A 23,664-nucleotide genomic window follows, 5' to 3' on the forward strand; every position below is an offset into this window, starting at 1 on the left:
CTCCTATAGGGTTTGGTTATGTGTAGTCGGTAGACTAATATAGGCTTATGTGTAGCCAGTAGTAGACTACTATAGGGTTTGTGTAGTCAGTAGTAGACTACTATAGGGTTATGTGTAGTCGTAGTAGACTACTATAGGGTTATGTGTAGTCAGCAGTAGACTACTATAAGGTTATGGGTAGTCAGTAGTAGACACCTATGGGTTATGGTTATGTGTAGTCAGTGTAGACTAATATAGGGTTATATGATAGTCAGTATTGGACTACTAGGGTTATATGTAGTCAGTAGTGAGACTACTATAGGGTTATGTGTAGTCAGTAGTAGACTACTATAGGGTTATGGTTATGTGTAGTCAGTAGTAGACTAATATTGGGTTATGTGTAGTCAGTAGTAGACTACTATAGGGTTATGTGTAGTCAGTAGTAGACTACTATAGGGTTATGTGTAGTCAGTAGTAGACTACTATAGGGTTATGGTTATGTGTAGTCAGTAGTATACTACTATAGGTTTATGGTTATGTGTAGTCAGTAGTAGACTACTATAGGGTTATGGTTATGTGTAGTCAGTAGTAGACTACTATAGGGTTATGTGTAGTCAGTATTGGACTACTATAGGGTTATGGGTAGTCAGTAGTAGACTACTATAGGGTTATGTGTAGTCAGTTTTGGACTACTATAGGGTTATGTGTGGCCAGTAGTAGACTACTATAGGGTTATGTGTAGTCAGTGGTAGACTACTATAGGGTTATGGTTATGTGTAGTCAGTAGTAGACTCCTATAGGGTTATGGTTATGTAGTCAGTAGTAGACTAATATAGGGTAATATGTAGTCAGTATTGGACTACTATAGGGTTATATGTGAGTCAGTAGTAGACTACTATAGGGTTATATGTAGTCAGTAGTAGACTACTATAAGGGTTATTGGGTTATGTGTAGTCAGTATTGGACTAATATAGGGTTATGTGTAGTCAGTAGTAGACTACTATAGGGTTATGTGTAGTCAGTAGTAGACTACTATAGGGTTATGTGTAGTCAGTAGTAGACTACTATAGGGTTATGTGTAGTCAGTAGTAGACTACTATAGATTATGTAGTCAGTGTAGACTACTATAGGATTATGTGTAGTCAGTAGTAGACTACTATAGGGTTATATGTAGTCAGTAGTAGACTACTATAGGGTTATGTGTAGTCAGTAGTAGACTACTATAGGGTTATGTGTAGTCAGTAGTAGACTACTATAGGGTTATGTGTAGCCAGTAGTAGACTACTATAGGGTTATATGTAGTCAGTAGTAGACTACTATAGGGTTATGTGTAGTCAGTAGTAGACTACTATAGGGTTATGTGTAGTCAGTAGTAGACTACTATAGGGTTATATGTAGTCAGTAGTAGACTACTATAGGGTTATGTGTAGTCAGTAGTAGACTACTATAGGGTTATGGTTATGTGTAGTCAGTAGTAGACTAATATAGGGTTATGTGTAGTCAGTAGTAGACTCCTATAGGGTTATGGTTATGTGTAGTCAGTAGTAGACTAATATAGGGTTATGTGTAGTCAGTAGTAGACTACTATAGGGTTATGTGTAGTCAGTAGTAGACTCCTATAGGGTTATGGTTATGTGTAGTCAGTAGTAGACTAATATAGGCTTTTGTGTAGTCAGTAGTAGACTATTATAGGGTTATGTGTAGTCAGTAGTAGACTACTATAGGGTTATGTGTAGTCAGTAGTAGACTACTATAGGGTTATGTGTAGTCAGAAGTAGACTACTATAGGGTTATGGTTATGTGTAGTCAGTAGTAGACACCTATAGGGTTATGGTTATGTGTAGTCAGTAGTAGACTAATATAGGGTTATATGTAGTCAGTATTGGACTACTATAGGGTTATATGTAGTCAGTAGTAGACTACTATAGGGTTATGTGTAGTCAGTAGTAGACTACTATAGGGTTATGGTTATGTGTAGTCAGTAGTAGACTAATATTGGGCTATGTGTAGTCAGTAGTAGACTACTATAGGGTTATGTGTAGTCAGTAGTAGACTACTATAGGGTTATGTGTAGTCAGTAGTAGACTACTATAGGGTTATGGTTATGTGTAGTCAGTAGTATACTACTATAGGTTTATGGTTATGTGTAGTCAGTAGTAGACTACTATAGGGTTATGGTTATGTGTAGTCAGTAGTAGACTACTATAGGGTTATGTGTAGTCAGTATTGGACTACTATAGGGTTATGGGTAGTCAGTAGTAGACTACTATAGGGTTATGTGTAGTCAGTTTTGGACTACTATAGGGTTATGTGTAGCCAGTAGTAGACTACTATAGGGTTATGTGTAGTCAGTAGTAGACTACTATAGGGTTATGGTTATGTGTAGTCAGTAGTAGACTCCTATAGGGTTATGGTTATGTGTAGTCAGTAGTAGACTAATATAGGGTAATATGTAGTCAGTATTGGACTACTATAGGGTTATATGTAGTCAGTAGTAGACTACTATAGGGTTATGTGTAGTCAGTAGTAGACTACTATAGGGTTATGGTTATGTGTAGTCAGTAGTAGACTAATATAGGGTTATGTGTAGTCAGTAGTAGACTACTATAGGGTTATGTGTAGTCAGTAGTAGACTACTATAGGGTTATGTGTAGTCAGTAGTAGACTACTATAGGGTTATGGTTATGTGTAGTCAGTAGTAGACTACTATAGGGTTATGTGTAGTCAGTATTGGACTACTATAGGGTTATGGGTAGTCAGTAGTAGACTACTATAGGGTTATGTGTAGTCAGTTTTGGACTACTATAGGGTTATGTGTAGCCAGTAGTAGACTACTATAGGGTTATGGGTAGTCAGTAGTAGACTACTATAGGGTTATGGTTATGTGTAGTCAGTAGTAGACTACTATAGGGTTATGTGTAGTCAGTAGTAGACTACTATAGGGTTATGTAGTCAGTAGTAGACTACTATAGGGTTATATGTAGTCAGTAGTAGACTACTATAGGGTTATGTGTAGCCAGTAGTAGACTACTATAGGGTTATGTGTAGTCAGTAGTAGACTACTATAGGGTTATTGTTATGTGTAGTCAGTAGTAGACTAATATTGGGCATATGTGTAGTCAGTAGTAGACTACTATAGGGTTATGTGTAGTCAGTAGTAGACTACTATAGGGTTATGTGTAGTCAGTAGTAGATTACTATAGGGTTATGGTTATGTGTAGTCAGTAGTATACTACTATAGGTTTATGGTTATGTGTAGTCAGTAGTAGACTACTATAGGGTTATGGTTATGTGTAGTCAGTAGTAGACTACTATAGGGTTATGTGTAGTCAGTATTGGACTACTATAGGGTTATGGGTAGTCAGTAGTAGACTACTATAGGGTTATGGGTAGTCAGTAGTAGACTACTATAGGGTTATGGTTATGTGTAGTCAGTAGTAGACTACTATAGGGTTATGCGTAGTCAGTAGTAGACTACTATAGGGTTATATGTAGTCAGTAGTAGACTACTATAGGGTTATATGTAGTCAGTAGTAGACTACTATAGGGTTATGTGTAGCCAGTAGTAGACTACTATAGGGTTATGTGTAGTCAGTAGTAGACTACTATAGGGTTATTGTTATGTGTAGTCAGTAGTAGACTAATATTGGGTTATGTGTAGTCAGTAGTAGACTACTATAGGGTTATGTGTAGTCAGTAGTAGACTACTATAGGGTTATGTGTAGTCAGTAGTAGATTACTATAGGGTTATGGTTATGTGTAGTCAGTAATATACTACTATAGGTTGATGGTTATGTGTAGTCAGTAGTAGACTACTATAGGGTTATGGTTATGTGTAGTCAGTAGTAGACTACTATAGGGTTATGTGTAGTCAGTATTGGACTACTATAGGGTTATGGGTAGTCAGTAGTAGACTACTATAGGGTTATGTGTAGTCAGTTTTGGACTACTATAGGGTTATGTGTAGCCAGTAGTAGACTACTATAGGGTTATGTGTAGTCAGTAGTCGACTACTATAGGGTTATGGTTATTAGTAGTCAGTAGTAGACTCCTATAGGGTTATGGTTATGTGTAGTCAGTAGTAGACTAATATAGGGTAATATGTAGTCAGTATTGGACTACTATAGGGTTATATGTAGTCAGTAGTAGACTACTATAGGGTTATGTGTAGTCAGTAGTAGACTACTATAGGGTTATGGTTATGTGTAGTCAGTAGTAGACTAATATAGGGTTATGTGTAGTCAGTAGTAGACTACTATAGGGTTATGTGTAGTCAGTAGTAGACTACTATAGGGTTATGTGTAGTCAGTAGTAGACTACTATAGGGTTATGTGTAGTCAGCAGTAGACTACTATAGGGTTATGTGTAGTCAGCAGTAGACTACTATAGGGTTATGTGTAGTCAGTAGTAGACTACTATAGGGTTATGTGTATTCAGTAGTAGACTACTATGGGGTTATGTGTAGTCAGTAGTAGACTACTATAGGGTTATGTGTAGTCAGTAGTAGACTACTATAGGGTTATATGTAGCCAGTAGTAGACTACTATAGGGTTATGTGTAGTCAGTAGTAGACTACTATAGGGTTATATGTAGCCAGTAGTAGACTACTATAGGGTTATGTGTAGTCAGTAGTAGACTACTATAGGGTTATATGTAGTCAGTAGTAGACTACTATAGGGTTATGTGTAGTCAGTAGTAGACTACTATAGGGTTATATGTAGTCAGTAGTAGACTACTATAGGGTTATGGTTATGTGTAGTCAGTAGTAGACTACTATGGGGTTATGTGTAGTCAGCAGTAGACTACTATAGGGTTATGTGTAGTCAGTAGTAGACTACTATGGGGTTATGGTTATGTGTAGTCAGTAGTAGACTACTATAGGGTTATGTGTAGTCAGTAGTAGACTACTATAGGGTTATGGTTATGTGTAGTCAGTAGTAGACTACTATAGGGTTATGTGTAGTCAGTAGTAGACTACTATAGGGTTATGTGTAGTCAGCAGTAGACTACTATAGGGTTATGTGTAGTCAGCAGTAGACTACTATAGGGTTATGTGTAGTCAGTAGTAGACTACTATAGGGTTATGTGTAGTCAGTAGTAGACTACTATAGGGTTATGTGTAGTCAGTAGTAGACTACTATAGGGTTATATGTAGTCAGTAGTAGACTACTATAGGGTTATGTGTAGTCAGTAGTAGACTACTATAGGGCTATATGTAGTCAGTAGTAGACTACTATAGGGTTATGTGTAGTCAGTAGTAGACTACTATAGGGTTATGTGTAGTCAGTAGTAGACTACTATAGGGTTAGGGTTATGTGTGGTCAGTAGTAGACTACTATAGGGTTATGTGTTGCCAGTAGTAGACTACTATAGGGTTATGTGTAGTCAGTAGTAGACTACTATAGGGTTATGTGTTGCCAGTAGTAGACTACTATAGGGTTATGTTTATGTGTAGTCAGTAGTAGACTATTATAGGGTTATATGTAGTCAGTATTGGACTACTATAGGGTTATGTGTAGTCAGCAGTAGACTACTATAGGGTTATATGTAGTCAGTAGTAGACTACTATAGGGTTATGTGTAGTCAGTAGTAGACTACTATAGGGTTATGGTAATGTGTAGTCAGTAGTAGACTATTATAGGGTTATATGTAGTCAGTATTGGACTACTATAGGGTTATATGTAGTCAGTAGTAGACTACTATAGGGTTATGTGTAGTCAGCAGTAGACTACTATAGGGTTATATGTAGTCAGTAGTAGACTACTATAGGGTTATGGTTATGTGTAGTCAGTAGTAGACTATTATAGGGTTATATGTAGTCAGTATTGGACTACTATAGGGTTATATGTAGTCAGTAGTAGACTACCATTGTTAAGATATGGTTAAACCCAGCACTCAGAGAAACAAAACACGACTAAGGGAGTGGAAGAAACAAAAATACTTTTAATAAAAGTTCAATTTGTCTTAGTCCAAAAACAACTGAAGAAAAGGAACAGAGTGTGCTAGTCGGCTCCGGAGGAAGGAGAGGCTGAAGCAGGCAGGCAGGCAGGCAGGTTGGGAGGTATGTCTGAACTGAAGACAAAACAAACGACAGGTTAAGGAGAGTAAAGAGCCAGGCTGAAGACAAAGACAATTTCACTCTACTGGTGAGCCAAGTTACCGCTCTAGTAAGAACAACGATCTGGCGCCAGTGGAGAGCCATGCCCAGGAATTAGTAGTGCAGGTTGATGAGAGAATAGGATGCAGCTGCATAGGCAGGAATCACTGGAAACAACCCGCAGCTGCACAGGAGAGGCAAATCCTGAGCACGCCCCCCGATCCACTCCAGACACACACCGGCAGACGCACCAACATAATGGGGACAAACACACATACAGATACAACAGACAAAGAGGGGACAAACACAAGGAGGAAGGGAAACAGAAAAGGGAGAGACAAGCTGCCCACATAACAGTACCCCCCTCAATGGTCGCCACCTGGCGACCCACCAGGCCTGTCAGGGTTGTCGTGATGGAAGTCCGTGATCAGCTGAGGATCCAACACAAAACGCTTAGGGACCCAAGACCTCTCCTCAGGTCCATAACCTTCCCAATCGATTAGGTATTGGAGACCCCTACCCCGCCTCCGAGAGTCCAGGAGCCTACTGACGGTGTAGGCCGGATGGTCGTCAATGAGGCGAACAGGTGGAGGTGGATCTGCCGGCGGACACAAAAGGCTGGAGGACACAGGTTTCAGTTGGGAGACGTGGAAAGTAGGGTGTATCTTCATGGCTGAAGGCAACTTCAAACGAACCGCAGCGGGGTTAACGATGGACTCCACCACAAACGGACCCAGGTACCGAGGAGACAGCTTGCGTGATTTGGTACGAAGAGGTACGTTCTTTGATGACAGCTAAACTTCTTGACCAGGATGAAACACAGGTGCGGGAGTCCTGCTCCTATCCGCTGTCGTCTTGTTCCTGTCGGTGGTCCGAAGCAACGCTCCACACTCTCTGGCAGCGGCGGAGGTTCTCCTGAACCGAAGGAACAGCCAATTCCTTCTCCTGAGCAGGAAACAGAGGGGGTTGATAACCCATGGTTACTTCGAAGGGTGAAAAGCCGGTGGCAGAGGTGGTGAGGGAGTTGTGGGCGTACTCTATCCAAGGCAGATCTTTGGCCCAGGATGATGGATGTTGAGCAGCCACACAACGAAGGGTTGCTTCGAGGTCTTGATTGGCTCTTTCTGTTTGACCGTTGGTCTGGGGATGAAACCCTGAGGACAGACTAACGGAAGCACCCAAAGCAGAACAGAAAACCTTCCAAACACGGGAAGTAAACTGTGGGCCTCTATCAGAAACGATGTCCACAGGTATTCCATGGGGACGGAATACATGTTGGACTAGGAGGTCCGCTGTCTCACTGGCAGACGGTAATTTTTGTAATGCTATATAGTGAACAGATTTAGAGAATCTGTCCACAATGGTAAGTATAGTATCATTACCTTCAGACTTGGGTAGGCCGGTGACAAAATCCATGGCTATGTGGGACCAGGGACGGCTGGAAACTGGGAGGGGTAGCAGCAGCCCCAAAGGGCACTGATGGGAGGCTTTGCCCCGAGCACAGGTTGAACAGGCTGCCACAAAAGCCCGAACGTCAGTTTCCATTGAAGGCCACCAAAAATGTCTCTTAAGCAGTGTCAACGTGCGTCTCATCCCAGGGTGACCAGCAAAACGGGAGGTGTGAATCCACTGCAACACCTGAGACCGGACCGTCTCGGGAACAAAGAGTAGGTTGGGAGGTCCATCACCCGGTCCTGGGTCCGTGGCAAGTGCAGTCTTCACAAGAGACTCGATCTCCCACTGTACTGCCGCCACGACGCATGAGGAAGGTAGGACTGCCTCAGGCTCGCTGGTCTCCGAAGGGTCAGCAAACTGGCGGGACAAAGCATCTGGTTTAACATTTCTTGACCCCGGTCTGTAGGTTAGAATAAAGTTAAACCTACTAAAAAACAGGGCCCATCTGGCTTGGCGTGAGTTGAGTCTCTTAGTGGCTTGGATGTAAGCCAAGTTTTTGTGGTCTGTCCAGACCACAAACGGCAGTTCAGCTCCATCCAGCCAGTGCCGCCATTCTTCCACTGCTAGCTTGACCGCCAGCAGTTCCCGGTTTCCAACGTCGTAATTCCGTTCTGTGGGTGACAATTTCTTGGAGAAAAAAGCACAGGGGTGAAGCTTTTGGTCAGTGGGGGAGCGCTGGGAGAGGACTGCTCCCACACCTGAGTCAGACGCGTCCACCTCCACAATAAACTGCAGAGAGGTATTGGGGTGTATCAACACAGGGGAGGTGGAAAACAGTTCCTTCAAAACCCCTACCGCCTGCTCCGCCTCAGGGGACCACAGAAAAGGGACTTTTGGGGATGTGAGTCTAGTAAGGGGTGCCACCACTTTACTAAAACCCTTCATGAATCTACGGTAGAAGTTAGCAAAGCCCAAAAATTGTTGAAGTTGCTTACGGGTGGTGGGTGTGGGCCATTCCGTCACTGCCCGGATCTTCTCGGGGTCCGCCTTCACCTGCCCGCTCTCAATGATGAAACCAAGGAACGATGTAGACTGTTTGTGGAACTCACACTTTTCTGCTTTGACGTACAGCTTATTCTCCAAGAGCCGTTGAAGGACTTGACGGACGTGTGACTCATGCTCCTCGGGTGACTTGGAAAAAAACAAGAATATCATCCAGGTATACAAAGACAAAACGGTTCAAAAAATCCCCTAAGAACATCGTTCACCATGGCTTGGAATACAGCAGGGGCGTTTGAGAGCCCAAAGGGCATGACCAAATACTCAAAATGCCCCAGTGGAGTGTTGAAAGCGGTTTTCCACTCATCTCCCTTTCGGATTCTGACAAGGTGATAAGCGTTCCTGAGGTCGAGCTTGGAGAAAACTGTGGCGCCATGCAGAGGTTCAAAAGCTGAGTTGATGAGTGGAAGGGGATACTTGTTTTTAACAGTTCTGTTGTTTAAACCCCTGAAATCGATACAGGGGCGTAACAACTTGTCTTTCTTTTCAACGAAAAAGAAACCTGCACCCAAAGGAGACGACGAGGGACGGATTATGCCAGAGGCCAGAGAATCACCAATATACTGCTCCATTGCCTCTCTTTCCGGTCGGGACAGATTGTATAAGCGACTAGAGGGCAAGGGAGCACCAGGAAGCAGTTCAATAGGGCAATCATAAGGCCTATGTGGTGGTAGAGACAGAGCCTTGTCCTTACTGAAAACCTCAGCTAAGTCATGGTATTCTTTGGGGACAGATGACAGATCGGGAGGAGCTGAGGGATGAGTTGGGTTACACTTAGTGGGGGGAACCGCTGACCTAAGGCACTCTGAATGGCAGTTAGTGCTCCAACTGAGAATGGTGTGACGTGTCCAATCAATTTGTGGGTTGTGAAGAGCCAACCAGGGAAGCCAAGGATTAGGGGGGTAGCTGAGCCAGACATAACTCTTAACTGAATGCTTTCACAATGATTGCCAGAAATCACTAGGGAAACGGGGGTGGTTTGATGAGTTATCTCCGCGAGGAGGCGCCCATCAAGGGCTGTGACTCGAATGGGGGTAGGTAGTGGCTCCACGGGATACGAGCTTGTGTAACGAACTGGTGGCTAATAAAGTTGTCTTCTGCACCTGAGTCTATGAGAGCTGAGAGTGGCAGGGAATGACTCTGGAAATGTAAGGTTACAGGTACTTGTAATCGGGGAATGATGGGTTCAGGATCTAACTCTGGGCTCGCAAGTAGACCCACCGTTACGAGCGAGCCTTGTCTTTTGGTCGCTTAGGGCATGTAGCCAGAATGTGTGTGGCGTCTCCACAGTACAGGCACTCACCCCCCTGGAGGCGCCGTTGCCGCTCTGCTGGAGGTAGTCGAGCTCGACCCACTTGCATTGGTTCCTCCTCTGTGCTCGGGATGGGATCAGGAACAAGAAGCTGCCGGCTCCGGGGAAGCGAGACTCGAGTGGTTGAAGGCTGGGGAACTCGTCCTCCTAGATGTGGCCGACCGCCTCTCTCCCGACGCCTCTCCCGCAACCGGTTGTCTAGCTTAATGGACAGGGAAACGAGAGAATGTAAATCATGCGGCTCGTCACGAGCAGCCAGTTCATCCTTAATGGCTTCATTCAAACCGTTTAGAAATGCTCCTTGAAGTGCCACATTGTTCCACTTGGAGTCCGCTGCCAAAGTCCAGAACTCAATAGAGTACTCAGCCACACTGTTAGAACCCTGCCTCAAATTAAAAAGTATCTTGGAGGAATTACCCACATGGTCAGGATGGTCAAAAACAGTCTTCAATTTAGCAGTAAAATCAGCAAAAGTCAATCCAGTCAAAGTTTGATTTGAGCACACAGCCTCAGCCCAAACCAGAGCTCTCCCTCTTAACAGCCCCAGAACATAATGTACCTTAGAGGAATCAGTAGAAAACGACAGTGGTCTCTGCCGAAAAATCAAGTCACACTGAAGCAAAAATCCCCGGCACTTGTCCAATTCTCCATTGAACGGTTCAGGTGACGTGACAGGGGGTTCCCGATGGAACGAAGCCTGCATAATGTCCGAGGAAACAACTTGGGGTGCATCAAACTGGGGGTCAGAGAGAGATGGAGAACTGATAACAGACAATTTAGAGACTTGTGTTGTTAACTGAGTCACCTGGTTCAGCAGTTGATGATTATTTTCCAAAAGAGTCCGAATCAATTGGTCATGCTGTCCTAGCAACGTTCCTTGAGCCTGGATAGCTTGTTGGAAGCTGTCTTTGTTTGCCCCGTGCTGTTTCTCTGTTGGGTCCATGGCCAGATCGTTCTGTTAAGATATGGTTAAACCCAGCACTCAGAGAAACAAAACACGACTAAGGGAGTGGAAGAAACAAAAATACTTTTAATAAAAGTTCAATTTGTCTTAGTCCAAAAACAACTGAAGAAAAGGAACAGAGTGGGCTAGTTGGCTCCGGAGGAAGGAGAGGCTGAAGCAGGCAGGCAGGCAGGCAGGCAGTCAGGTTGGGAGGTATGTCTGAACTGAAGACAAAACAAACGACAGGTTAAGGAGAGTAAAGAGCCAGGCTGAAGACAAAGACAATTTCACTCTACTGGTGAGCCAAGTTACCGCTCTAGTAAGAACAACGATCTGGCGCCAGTGGAGAGCCATGCCCAGGAATTAGTAGTGCAGGTTGATGAGAGAATAGGATGCAGCTGCGTAGGCAGGAATCACTGGAAACAACCCGCAGCTGCACAGGAGAGGCAGATCCTGAGCACGCCCCCCGATCCACTCCAGACACACAACGGCAGACGCACCAACATAATGGGGACAAACACACATACAGATACAACAGACAAAGAGGGGACAAACAAAAGGAGGAAGGGAAACAGAAAAGGGAGAGACAAGCTGCCCACATAACAACCATAGGGTTATATGTAGTCAGTAGTAGACTACCATAGGGTTATATTTAGTCAGTAGTAGACTGCTATAATAATAATAATAATAATAATAATAATAATAATAATAATAATAATAATAATAATATGCCATTTAGCAGACACTTTTATCCAAAGCGACTTACAGTCATACTATAGGGTTATGTGTAGTCAGTAGTAGACTACTATAGGGTTATGTGTAGTCAGTAGTAGACTACTATAGGGTTATATGTAGTCAGTAGTAGACTACTATAGGGTTATATGTAGTCAGTAGTAGACTACTATAGGGTTATGTGTAGCCAGTAGTAGACTACTATAGGGTTATGTGTAGTCAGTAGTAGACTACTATAGGGTTATGTGTAGTCAGTAGTAGACTACTATAGGGTTAGGGTTATTTGTAGTCAGTAGTAGACTCCTATAGGGTTATGTGTAGTCAGTAGTAGACTACTATAGGGTTATGTGTAGTCAGTAGTAGACTACAATATGGTTATATGTAGTCAGTAGTAGACTACTATAGGGTTATGTGTAGTCAGTAGTAGACTACTATAGGGTTATGTGTAGTCAGTAGTAGACTACAATAGGGTTATGGTTATGTGTAGTCAGTAGTAGACTATTATAGGGTTATATGTAGTCAGTATTGGACTACTATAGGGTTATATGTAGTCAGTAGTAGACTACTATAGGGTTATATGTAGTCAGTAGTAGACTACCATAGGGTTATATGTAGTCAGTAGTAGACTACTATAGGGTTATGGGTAGTCAGCAGTAGACTACTATAGGGTTATGTGTAGTCAGTAGTAGACTACTATAGGGTTATGTGTAGTCAGTAGTAGACTATTATAGGGTTATATGTAGTCAGTAGTAGACTACTATAGGGTTATATGTAGTCAGTAGTAGACTACTATAGGGTTATGTGTAGTCAGTAGTAGACTACTATAGGGTTATGTGTAGTCAGTAGTAGACTACTATAGGGTTATGTGTAGCCAGTAGTAGACTACTATAGGGTTATGTGTAGTCAGTATTGGACTACTATAGGGTTATGGGTAGTCAGTAGTAGACTACTATAGGGTTATGGTTATGTGTAGTCAGTAGTAGACTACTATAGGGTTATGTGTAGTCAGTAGTAGACTACTATAGGGTTATGGTTATATGTAGTCAGTAGTAGACTACTATAGGGTTATGTGTAGCCAGTAGTAGACTACTATAGGATTATGTGTAGTCAGTAGTAGACTACTATAGGGTTATATGTAGTCAGTAGTAGACTACTATAGGGTTATGTGTAGTCAGTAGTATACTACTATAGGGTTATGTGTAGTCAGTAGTAGACTACTATAGGGTTATGTGTAGCCAGTAGTAGACTATTATAGGGTTATGTGTAGTCAGTAGTAGACTACTATAGAGCTATGTGTTGCCAGTAGTAGACTACTATAGGGTTATGTGTAGTCAGTATTGGACTACTATAGGGTTATGTGTAGTCAGTTTTGGACTACTATAGGGTTATGTGTGGTAGTAGACTACTATAGGGTTATGTGTAGTCAGTAGTAGACTACTATAGGGTTATGTGTAGTCAGTATTGGACTACTATAGGGTTATGGGTAGTCAGCAGTAGACTACTATAGGGTTATATGTAGTCAGTAGTAGACTACTATAGGGTTATGGTTATGTGTAGTCAGTAGTAGACTACTATAGGATTATGTGTAGTCAGTAGTAGACTACTATAGGGTTATGTGTAGTCAGTAGTAGACTACTATAGGTTATGTGTAGTCAGTATTGGACTACTATAGTGTTATGTGTAGTCAGTATTGGACTACTATAGGGTTATGTGTAGTCAGTAGTAGACTACTATAGGGTTATGTGTAGTCAGTAGTAGACTACTATAGGGTTATATGTAGTCAGTAGTAGACTACTATAGGGTTATGTGTAGTCAGTAGTATACTACTATAGGGTTATGTGTAGTCAGTAGTAGACTACTATAGGGTTATGTGTAGCCAGTAGTAGACTACTATAGGGTTATGTGTAGTCAGTAGTAGACTACTATAGAGCTATGTGTTGCCAGTAGTAGACTACTATAGGGTTATGTGTAGTCAGTATTGGACTACTATAGGGTTATGTGTAGTCAGTTTTGGACTACTATAGGGTTATGTGTAGTCGGTAGTAGACTACTATAGGGTTATGTGTAGTCAGTAGTAGACTACTATAGGGTTATGTGTAGTCAGTATTGGACTACTATAGGGTTATGGGTAGTCAGCAGTAGACTACTATAGGGTTATATGTAGTCAGTAGTAGACTACTATAGGGTTATGGTTATGTGTAGTCAGTAGTAGACTACTATAGGATTATGTGTAGTCAGTAGTAGACTACTATAGGGTTATGTGTAGTCAGTAGTAGACTACTATAGGGTTATGTGTAGTCAGTATTGGACTACTATAGTGTTATGTGTAGTCAGTATTGGACTACTATAGGGTTATGTGTAGTCAGTAGTAGACTACTATAGGGTTATGTGTAGTCAGTAGTAGACTACTATAGGGTTATGTGTAGTCAGTAGTAGACTACTATAGGGTTATGGTTATTTGTAGTCAGTAGTAGACTACTATAGGGTTATGTGTAGTCAGTAGTAGACTACTATAGGGTTATGTGTAGTCAGTAGTAGACTACTATAGGGTTATGTGTTGCCAGTAGTAGACTACTATAGGGTTATGTGTAGTCAGTATTGGACTACTATAGGGTTATGTGTAGTCAGTAGTAGACTACTATAGGGTTATGTGTAGTCAGTAGTAGACTACTATAGGGTTATGTGTAGTCAGTATTGGACTACTATAGGGTTATGGGTAGTCAGTAGTGGACTACCATAGGGTTATGGGTAGTCAGTAGTAGACTACTATAGGGTTATGTGTAGTCAGTAGTAGACTACTATAGGGTTATGTGTAGTCAGTAGTAGACTACTATAGGGTTATGTGTAGTCAGTATTGGACTACTATAGGGTTATATGTAGTCAGTAGTAGACTACTATAGGGTTATGTGTAGTCAGTAGTAGACTACTATAGGGTTATGTGTAGTCAGTAGTAGACTACTATAGGGTTATGGGTAGTCAGTAGTAGACTACTATAGGGTTATGTGTAGTCAGTATTGGACTACTATAGGGTTATATGTAGTCAGTAGTAGACTACTATAGGGTTATGTGTAGTCAGTATTGGACTACTATAGGGTTATGGGTGTAGGTCAGTAGTAGACTACTATAGGGTTATGTGTAGTCAGTAGTAGACTACTATAGGGTTATGGGTAGTCAGTAGTAGACTACTATAGGGTTATGTGTAGTCAGTAGTAGACTACTATAGGGTTATGTGTAGTCAGTAGTAGACTACTATAGGGTTATGGTTATTTGTAGTCAGTAGTAGACTACTATAGGGTTATGTGTAGTCAGTAGTAGACTACTATAGGGTTATGTGTAGTCAGTAGTAGACTACTATAGGGTTATGTGTTGCCAGTAGTAGACTACTATAGGGTTATGTGTAGTCAGTATTGGACTACTATAGGGTTATGTGTAGTCAGTAGTAGACTACTATAGGTTTATGTGTAGTCAGTAGTAGACTACTATAGGGTTATGTGTAGTCAGTATTGGACTACTATAGGGTTATGGGTAGTCAGTAGTAGACTACTATAGGGTTATGTGTTGCCAGTAGTAGACTACTATAGGGTTATGTGTAGTCAGTATTGGACTACTATAGGGTTATGTGTAGTCAGTAGTAGACTACTATAGGGTTATGTGTAGTCAGTAGTAGACTACTATAGGGTTATGTGTAGTCAGTATTGGACTACTATAGGGTTATGGGTAGTCAGTAGTAGACTACTATAGGGTTATGGGTAGTCAGTAGTAGACTACTATAGGGTTATGTGTTGTCAGTAGTAGACTACTATAGGGTTATGTGTAGTCAGTAGTAGACTACTATAGGGTTATGTGTAGTCAGTATTGGACTACTATAGGGTTATGTGTAGTCAGTAGTAGACTACTATAGGGTTATGTGTAGTCAGTAGTAGACTACTATAGGGTTATGTGTAGTCAGTAGTAGACTACTATAGGGTTATGGGTAGTCAGTAGTAGACTACTATAGGGTTATGTGTAGTCAGTATTGGACTACTATAGGGTTATATGTAGTCAGTAGTAGACTACTATAGGGTTATGTGTAGTCAGTATTGGACTACTATAGGGTTATGGGTAGTCAGTAGTAGACTACTATAGGGTTATGGGTAGTCAGTAGTAGACTACTATAGGGTTATGTGTAGTCAGTAGTAGACTACTATAGGGTTATGTGTAGTCAGCAGTAGACTACTATAGGGTTATGTGTAGTCAGTAGTAGACTACTATAGGGTTATGTGTAGTCAGTAGTAGACTACTATAGGTTATGTGTAGTCAGTAGTAGACTACTATAGGGTTATATGTAGTCAGTAGTAATAATATAATAATATAATATGCCATTTAGCAGACGCTTTTATCCAAAGCGACTTACAGTCATGCGTGCATACATTATTTTTTTTGGTGTATGGGTGGTCCCGGGGATCGAACCCACTACCTTGGCGTTACAAGCGCCGTGCTCTACCAGCTGAGCTACAGAGGACCAGTAGTAGACTACTATAGGACACAGGAGGAGAAAAAAAACCTGTGCCTTGAAATAGCCTGCCTGTTGGTAAATCTCCAATGTCAGCCTGGTTTGTTTATTCAGACTTTCAGGGTCACAGAGCTTATTCAGGTGGAGGGGGAAATCTTTAAGTTTGTCGTGTCTTTTCAGTTTTCCTATTATCTCCCAGTGTCAAAGGTGAGCTCCTCCTGATAGGTGCAGGAAGATTCCATGTGACAGGGGCAGTAATGACATGCGGGCTAAAGGCAAACCTGCACGCAGCCGGGAAGATGAAATAGCCAGAACAATTATCTTTTAATATCAACAATATGTCAAAAGCAAAATGAGTGCCAAGGCTAGGCTGTATCCTCCCTCCCTCCCTCCCTCCCTCCTCACAATGGCATCTCTCTGTTTTTCCTTTACTCAAGGTACTAGAGACAGGACCTATAAGTAACAGACTGGAACTATAAGTAACAGACGAGTCAGGAGATCGGGCACTAGAGATTGCAGCTATAGGTAAGATCAATCAATCAATCAAATGTATTTATAAAGGCCTTTTTACATCAGCAGATTTCACAAAGTGCTGTACAGAAACCCAGCCTAAAACCCCAAACAGCAAGCAATGCAGATGTAGAAGGAAAAACTCCCTAGAAATAGAGAGGAACCAGGCTCTGAGGGGTGGCCAGTCCGCTTCTGGCTGTGCCGGGTGGAGATTATAACAGTACATGGCCATTAAGGCCAGATTTCTCTCCAATATGTTCAAATGTTCATAGATGACCATCAGGGTCAAATAATAATCACAGTGGTTGTAGAGGTTGCAACAGGTCAGTACATCAGGAGTAAATGTCACTTGGCTTTTCATAGCCGGGCATTTAGAGGTTGAAATAGCAGGTGCGGTAGAGAGAGAGAGTTGAAAACAGCAGGTCTGGGACAAGGTAGCACGTCCGGTGAACAGGTCAGGGTTCCATAGCCACAGGTAGAACAGTGGAAACTGGAGCAGCAGCACGACCAGGTGGACTGGTGAACAGCAAGGAGTCATCAGGCCAGGTACAGTGCTATGAAAAAGTAACTCTGCATTCCACAGTAAGAACATCATACCAAAGGTCAAGCATGGTGGTGGTGGTGTGATGGTTTGGGGATGCTTTGCTGCCTCAGGACCTGGACGACTTGCCTTAATAGAAGGAACCATGAATTCTGCTCTGTATCAGAGAATTCTACAGGAGAATGTCAGACCATCCATCTGTGAGCTGAAGCTGAAGCGCAGCTGGGTAATGCAGCAAGACAATGATCCAAAACACACAATCAAGTCTACATGAAAATTGCTAAAAAGCAACAAATTGGAAGTTTTGGAATGACCTAGTCAAAGTCCAGACCTAATCCCAATTGAGATGTTGTGGCAGGACTTGAAACGAGCAGTTCATGCTTGAAAAACCACACTTCACTGAGTTAAAGCAGTTCTACATGGAAGAGTGGGCCAAAATTCCTCCACAGCGATGTGAGAGACTGATCAACAACTACAGGAAGCATTTGGTTGGAGTCATTGCAGCTAAAGGTGGCACAACCAGTTATTGAGTGTAAGGGGGCAACTACTTTTTCACACAGGGGAATTGGGTGTTGCATAACTTTGTTTATGAAATAAATGAAATAAATATGTAATTGTTGTGTTGTTTGTTCACTTATGTTCCCTTTATCTAATATTAGGTTTTGGTTGAAGATCTGATAACATTCAGTATCACAAATATGCAAAAGTAGAGAAAATCAGAAAGGGGGCAAATACTTTTTCATAGCACTGTAGTCCTGAGGCATGGTCCTAGGGCTCAGGTCCTCTGGGAGGGGAGGGAGAGAGAGAGAATTAGAGGGAGCCTACTTAAATTCACACAGGACACTAGATAAGACAGGAGAATAACACCAGATATAACAGACTGACCCTAGCCCCCAGGCACATAGACTATTGCAGCACAGATACAACAAAATGTGGAAAAAGTCAAGGGGTCTCGACAGGCCTACCTGATATGTGGCTGCTGTGTTAAACAATGAATGGCTTTGTCTCTAATTCAGGAGATAGGGCACTAGAGACTGGGGCTATAGGTAAGAGACTGATGCCATTTGTGACACAGCCAGAAGGCAAGAAGCAGCAGCCATGCTGATTGGGGGCACAGGCTGATTGGCAAAGCCTGCTTTCACAAACAACCCATGTGTGCTTTCAGAAATAGCTTACAGATGTAGGATCTTAATTTGAGCCAGTCTGCTATAGTAGGAAAATAATGAATGGATTATAATGAATGGACATTTCTGTAGGGGTTGATACATTTTTCGTAAGGGAAAATCAAGTCTGAAATGTCAAAGTGGAAATTACAAACTTTTGAAACCTCAAATACACTACAAGTTTTACATTTACTGCATTGCAAGACAGTTCTCCTGTAACAAGGTGATCAAATTAAGATACTGCATCTGTATGATGCCTTGCATCGGAAAGATTGCTGTAATCCCCTACTACTCCCCTCTTTGCACACACACACACACTGCACAAGAAAAGGGGAACGATTGTGCTATGGACTAATCCCCATCCCCCAAATACAGATCCTTGTAGGAGATTATCTGCTAGTTAGGAGCAGGAACATGGAAATCATCCCCCATCCAGGCCAGAGAACACCCCCTGCCTCCAACCCCCCTAACCCCCTGTCCACCATCCCCATCCAGGCCAGAGAACACCCCCTGCCTCCAACCCCCCTAACCACCATCCCCATCCAGGCCAGAGAACACCCCCTGCCTCCAACCCCCCTTATACCCCGTCCACCATCCCCATCCAGGCCAGAGAACACCCCCTGCCTCCAACCCCCCTAACCCCCTGTCCACCATCCCCATCCAGACCAGAGAACACCCCCTGCCTCCAACCCCCCTAACCACCATCCCCATCCAGGCCAGAGAACACCCCCTGCCTCCAACCCCCTAACCACCATCTCCATCCAGGCCAGAGAACACCCCCTGCCTCCAACCCCCCTAACCCCCCGTCCACCATCCCCATCCAGGCCAGAGAACACCCCCTGTCTCCAACCCCCTAACCACCATCCCCATCCAGGCCAGAGAACACCCCCTGCCTCCAACCCCCTAACCACCATCTCCATCCAGGCCAGAGAACACCCCCTGCCTCCAACCCCCTAACCCCCGTCCACCATCCCCATCCAGGCCAGAGAACACCCCCTGTCTCCAACCCCCCTAACCACCATCCCCATCCAGGCCAGAGAACACCCCCTGTCTCCAACCCCCCTAACCACCATCTCCATCCAGGCCAGAGAACACCCCCTGCCTCCAACCCCCTAACCCCCCGTCCACCATCCCCATCCAGGCCAGAGAACACCCCTGCCTCCAACCCCCTAACCCCCTAACCACCATCCCCATCCAGGCCAGAGAAAACCCCTGTCTCCAACCCCCTAACCACCATCCCCCATCCAGGCCAGAGAACACCCCCTGCCTCCAACCCCCTAACCCCCTGTCCACCATCCCCATCCAGGCCAGAGAACACCCCCTGCCTCCAACCCCCTAACCACCATCCCCATCCAGGCCAGAGAACACCCCTGCCTCCAACCCCCTAACCCCTGTCCACCATCCCCATCCAGGCCAGAGAACACCCCCTGCCTCCAACCCCCTAACCCCCTGTCCACCATCCCCATCCAGACCAGAGAACACCCCCTGCCTCCAACCCCCCTAACCACCATCCCCATCCAGGCCAGAGAACACCCCCTGCCTCCAACCCCCCTAACCACCATCTCCATCCAGGCCAGAGAACACCCCCTGCCTCCAACCCCCCTAACCCCCCGTCCACCATCCCCATCCAGGCCAGAGAACACCCCTGTCTCCAACCCCCCTAACCACCATCCCCATCCAGGCCAGAGAACATCCCCTGCCTCCAACCCCCTAACCACCATCTCCATCCAGGCCAGAGAACACCCCCTGCCTCCAACCCCCTAACCCCCCGTCCACCATCCCCATCCAGGCCAGAGAACACCCCCTGTCTCCAACCCCCTAACCACCATCCCCATCCAGGCCAGAGAACACCCCCTGTCTCCAACCCCCCTAACCACCATCTCTATCCAGGCCAGAGAACACCCCCTGCCTCCAACCCCCCTAACCCCCCGTCCACCATCCCCATCCAGGCCAGAGAACACCCCCTGCCTCCAACCCCGCTAACCCCCTAACCACCATCCCCATCCAGGCCAGAGAACACCCCCTGTCTCCAACCCCCCTAACCACCATCTCCATCCAGGCCAGAGAACACCCCCTGCCTCCAACCCCCCTAACCCCCGTCCCCCATCCCCATCCAGGCCAGAGAACACCCCCTGCCTCCAACCCCCTAACCCCCCTAACCACCATCCCCATCCAGGCCAGAGAACACCCCCTGCCTCCAACCTCCCTAACCCCCTAACCACCATCCCCATCCAGGCCAGAGAACACCCCCTGTCTCCAACCCCCCTAACCACCATCTCCATCCAGGCCAGAGAACACCCCCTGCCTCCAACCCCCCTAACCACCATCTCCATCCAGGCCAGAGAACAGCCCCTGCCTCCAAACCCCCTAACCCCCTGTTCACCATCCCCATCCAGGCCGAGAACACCCCCTGCCTCCAACCCCCCTAACCACCATCCCCATCCAGACCAGAGAACACCTCCTGCCTCCAACCCCCCGTCCACCGTCCCCATCCAGGCCAGAGAACACCGCCTGCCTCCAAGCCCCCCCGTCCACCATCCCCATCCAGGCCAGAGAACACCCCCTGCCTTCAACCCCCCTAACCCCCATCCCCATCCAGGCCAGAGAACACCCCCTGCCTCCAACCCCCTAACCCCCCGTCCACCATCCCCATCCAGGCCAGAGAACACCCCCTGCTCCAACCCCCCGTCCACCATCCCCATCCAGGCCAGAGAACACCCCCTGCCTCCAACCCCCTAACCCCCTGTCCACCATCCCCATCCAGGCCAGAGAACACCCCCTGTCTCCAACCCCCTAACCACCATCCCCATCCAGGCCAGAGAACACCCCCTGCCTCCAACCCCCCTAACCACCATCCCCATCCAGGCCAGAGAACACCCCCTGCCTCCAACCCCCCTGTCCACCATCCCCATCCAGGCCAGAGAACACCCCCTGCCTCCAACCCCGTCCACCATCCCCATCCAGACCAGAGAACACCCCCTGCCTCCAACCTCCCGTCCACCATCCCCATCCAGACCAGAGAACACCCCCCTGCCTCCAACCCCCGTCCACCATCCCCATCCAGACCAGAGAACACCCCCTGCCTCCAACCTCCCGTCCACCATCCCCATCCAGACCAGAGAACACCCCCTGCCTCCAACCCCGTCCACCATCCCCATCCAGACCAGAGAACACCCCCTGCCTCCAACCCCCGTCCACCATCCCCATCCAGACCAGAGAACACCCCCTGCCTCCAACCTCCCGTCCACCATCCCCATCCAGACCAGAGAACACCCCCTGCCTCCAACCCCCCGTCCACCATCCCCATCCAGACCAGAGAACACCCCCTGCCTCCAACCTCCCGTCCACCATCCCCATCCAGACCAGAGAACACCCCTGCCTCCAACCCCCCGTCCACCATCCCCATCCAGACCAGAGAACACCCCCTGCCTCCAACCCCCGTCCACCATCCCCATCCAGACCAGAGAACACCCCCTGCCTCCAACCCCCCTAACCCCCCGTCCACCATCCCCCTGATCAGTCTGTTTGGCAGACATAATAAGAGAAGTGAATTCCAAACCATCCCTGGTTCCATCCAGCCAGCTCCAGACCCACTATCCACCCCAGACTCTCTGCCAGTGGCCCAAATGGTACACTATTTCATGTATAGTGCACAATGGGCCCTGGGTCAAAAGCAGTGCACTTATAATATGGAATAGGTAACAGTGGGGCACAAGGCCACGTGTCCATTCAGATTTGTCCTGTTTTTTTATTTTTTTCAATTTCAGATGTTAAATTAATTGCTCAACTTCAATTTTAAGCCCACATTTTATCAAAATTATTTATAAAAAAGGTTCTGTCAGCGGTATACTAACTGGACCAGTAAAAGAGCACCCTGAGTTGTACTAAACTCCTAAGGCATAACAGTTCTTAAAGTATCAATGTGCATCATTCATTAATTAAAAAAACAATGCGTAAAAATATTTTTCAACATAGAATTAGGCATAATGATTATGGCTGTAGATAGCAGGAAAAAGCAGTCGATTTAAAAATGCTAAATTCGCACACTCCCCTCCATTCTCACATACTTTACGCCCACTCAAATATAATGGGTGCATTATGCCCCTGTCTGTATGGATGGAGGTGTTTAGTCCAGTCATCCTCAGAGACCACAGAGGGTCTGTCGGCACAGGAAGGGCCAGATATCACTTAGCCTCACCTGTCATATCAAACATTGATTAATGGCGTTTGTTAGGGATTGAAACAGCACAACTCAGACTCCAGACTACCACACTGAATGGAGCATGCTGATGATAGGATGTTTGTTCTGGGGTGATTCAAGTTTAGCCAGAGAGTGCATGGTCAAGAAAGATGTTTATATTCAAGGAGTGCTTCAAGGTATGGGAAAATGATATTCTACTAAAGATATTAAATCTCTCTAAAGTGATTTTACAGTCAAATGTTTATAAAGTGTAGAAATTGAATCATTTGTACTCGCGAGTGGCGCAGTGGTCTAAGGCACTGCATCGCAGTGCTAACTGTGCCACTAGAGATCCTGGTTCGAATCCAGGCTCTGCCGGCCGCGACCGGGAGACTCATGGGCGGCGCACAATTGGCCCAGTGTTGTCCAGGGTAGGGGAGGGAATGGCCGGCAGGGATGTAGCTCAGTTGATAGAGCATGGCGTTTGCAACGCCAGGGTTGTGGGTTCGATTCCCACGGGGGGCCAGTATAAAAAATAAATGTATTCACTAACTGTAAGTCGCTCTGGATAAGAGCGTCTGCTAAAATGACGTAAATGTAAATTTACATTACATTTTCGTCATTTAGCAGACGCTCTTATCCAGTGCCTTGCTCAAGGGCACAGATAGATTTTTCACCTAGTTGGCTGGGGATACAAACTAGTGACATTTTGGTTACTGGCCCAACGCTTGGCTACCTGCCGCCCCTGATTCCAGATGTGTTGACAACATATTCATTTTCGCTTCACACCTCAGAGTAAACATTTTTGGCGTTGATAAATTATAATAGCATGAATATTCCGACACATCCCATGTTTTCTATTCTCAGCTCTCTCGAGAGAGAGGAGTTTGATTTCGCCTCATTTTAACATTCTGTCATGAAGAGCAAATTTTCAACAACAAAAAATGTCCCATCTCTCATGATAGACAATAAACTGAGTAACCTACCCAACACTGCCAACAATAAACCACACCCACTCAGTGTGGGTAAAGGAAGAAAAGAGTGTGCACCTTTTGGGGAGGAGGGTGGGGACTGGGCAAAGAGAGAGGATTTATTCAGCTTGAACTGCAATTCAACGTATTCCAGAAACCAGTAATACATCTCAAACAATAAATAAATTGCTTATGTATTTGAGGGCCGAAAAAAGATGGTGGGAAGTGAGAGAGAGAGAGAGAGAGAGAGAGAGAGAGAGAGTAGGGTGAGGGGAAGACAAGCTATTTAC

At 45.0% G+C, this 23,664-nt stretch overlaps 1 protein-coding gene across 1 annotated transcript; it reads left to right on the top strand.

Annotated features, from left to right (window-relative positions):
• Positions 1 to 18,637: 18,637 nt before the first annotated feature.
• Positions 18,638 to 21,739, top strand: LOC121570275 (proline-rich extensin-like protein EPR1). The gene is made up of 3 exons (XM_045221553.1): positions 18,638 to 18,809; positions 20,283 to 20,929; positions 21,038 to 21,739. The coding sequence occupies exons 1-3, from the start codon at positions 18,638 to 18,640 to the stop codon at positions 21,737 to 21,739; spliced, it is 1,521 nt and encodes a 506-aa protein (XP_045077488.1).
• The last annotated feature ends 1,925 nt before the right edge of the window (positions 21,740 to 23,664 follow it).

Source organism: Coregonus clupeaformis, chromosome 7, assembly GCF_020615455.1.
Source record: "Coregonus clupeaformis isolate EN_2021a chromosome 7, ASM2061545v1, whole genome shotgun sequence".
Lineage (NCBI taxonomy): Eukaryota > Metazoa > Chordata > Actinopteri > Salmoniformes > Salmonidae > Coregonus > Coregonus clupeaformis.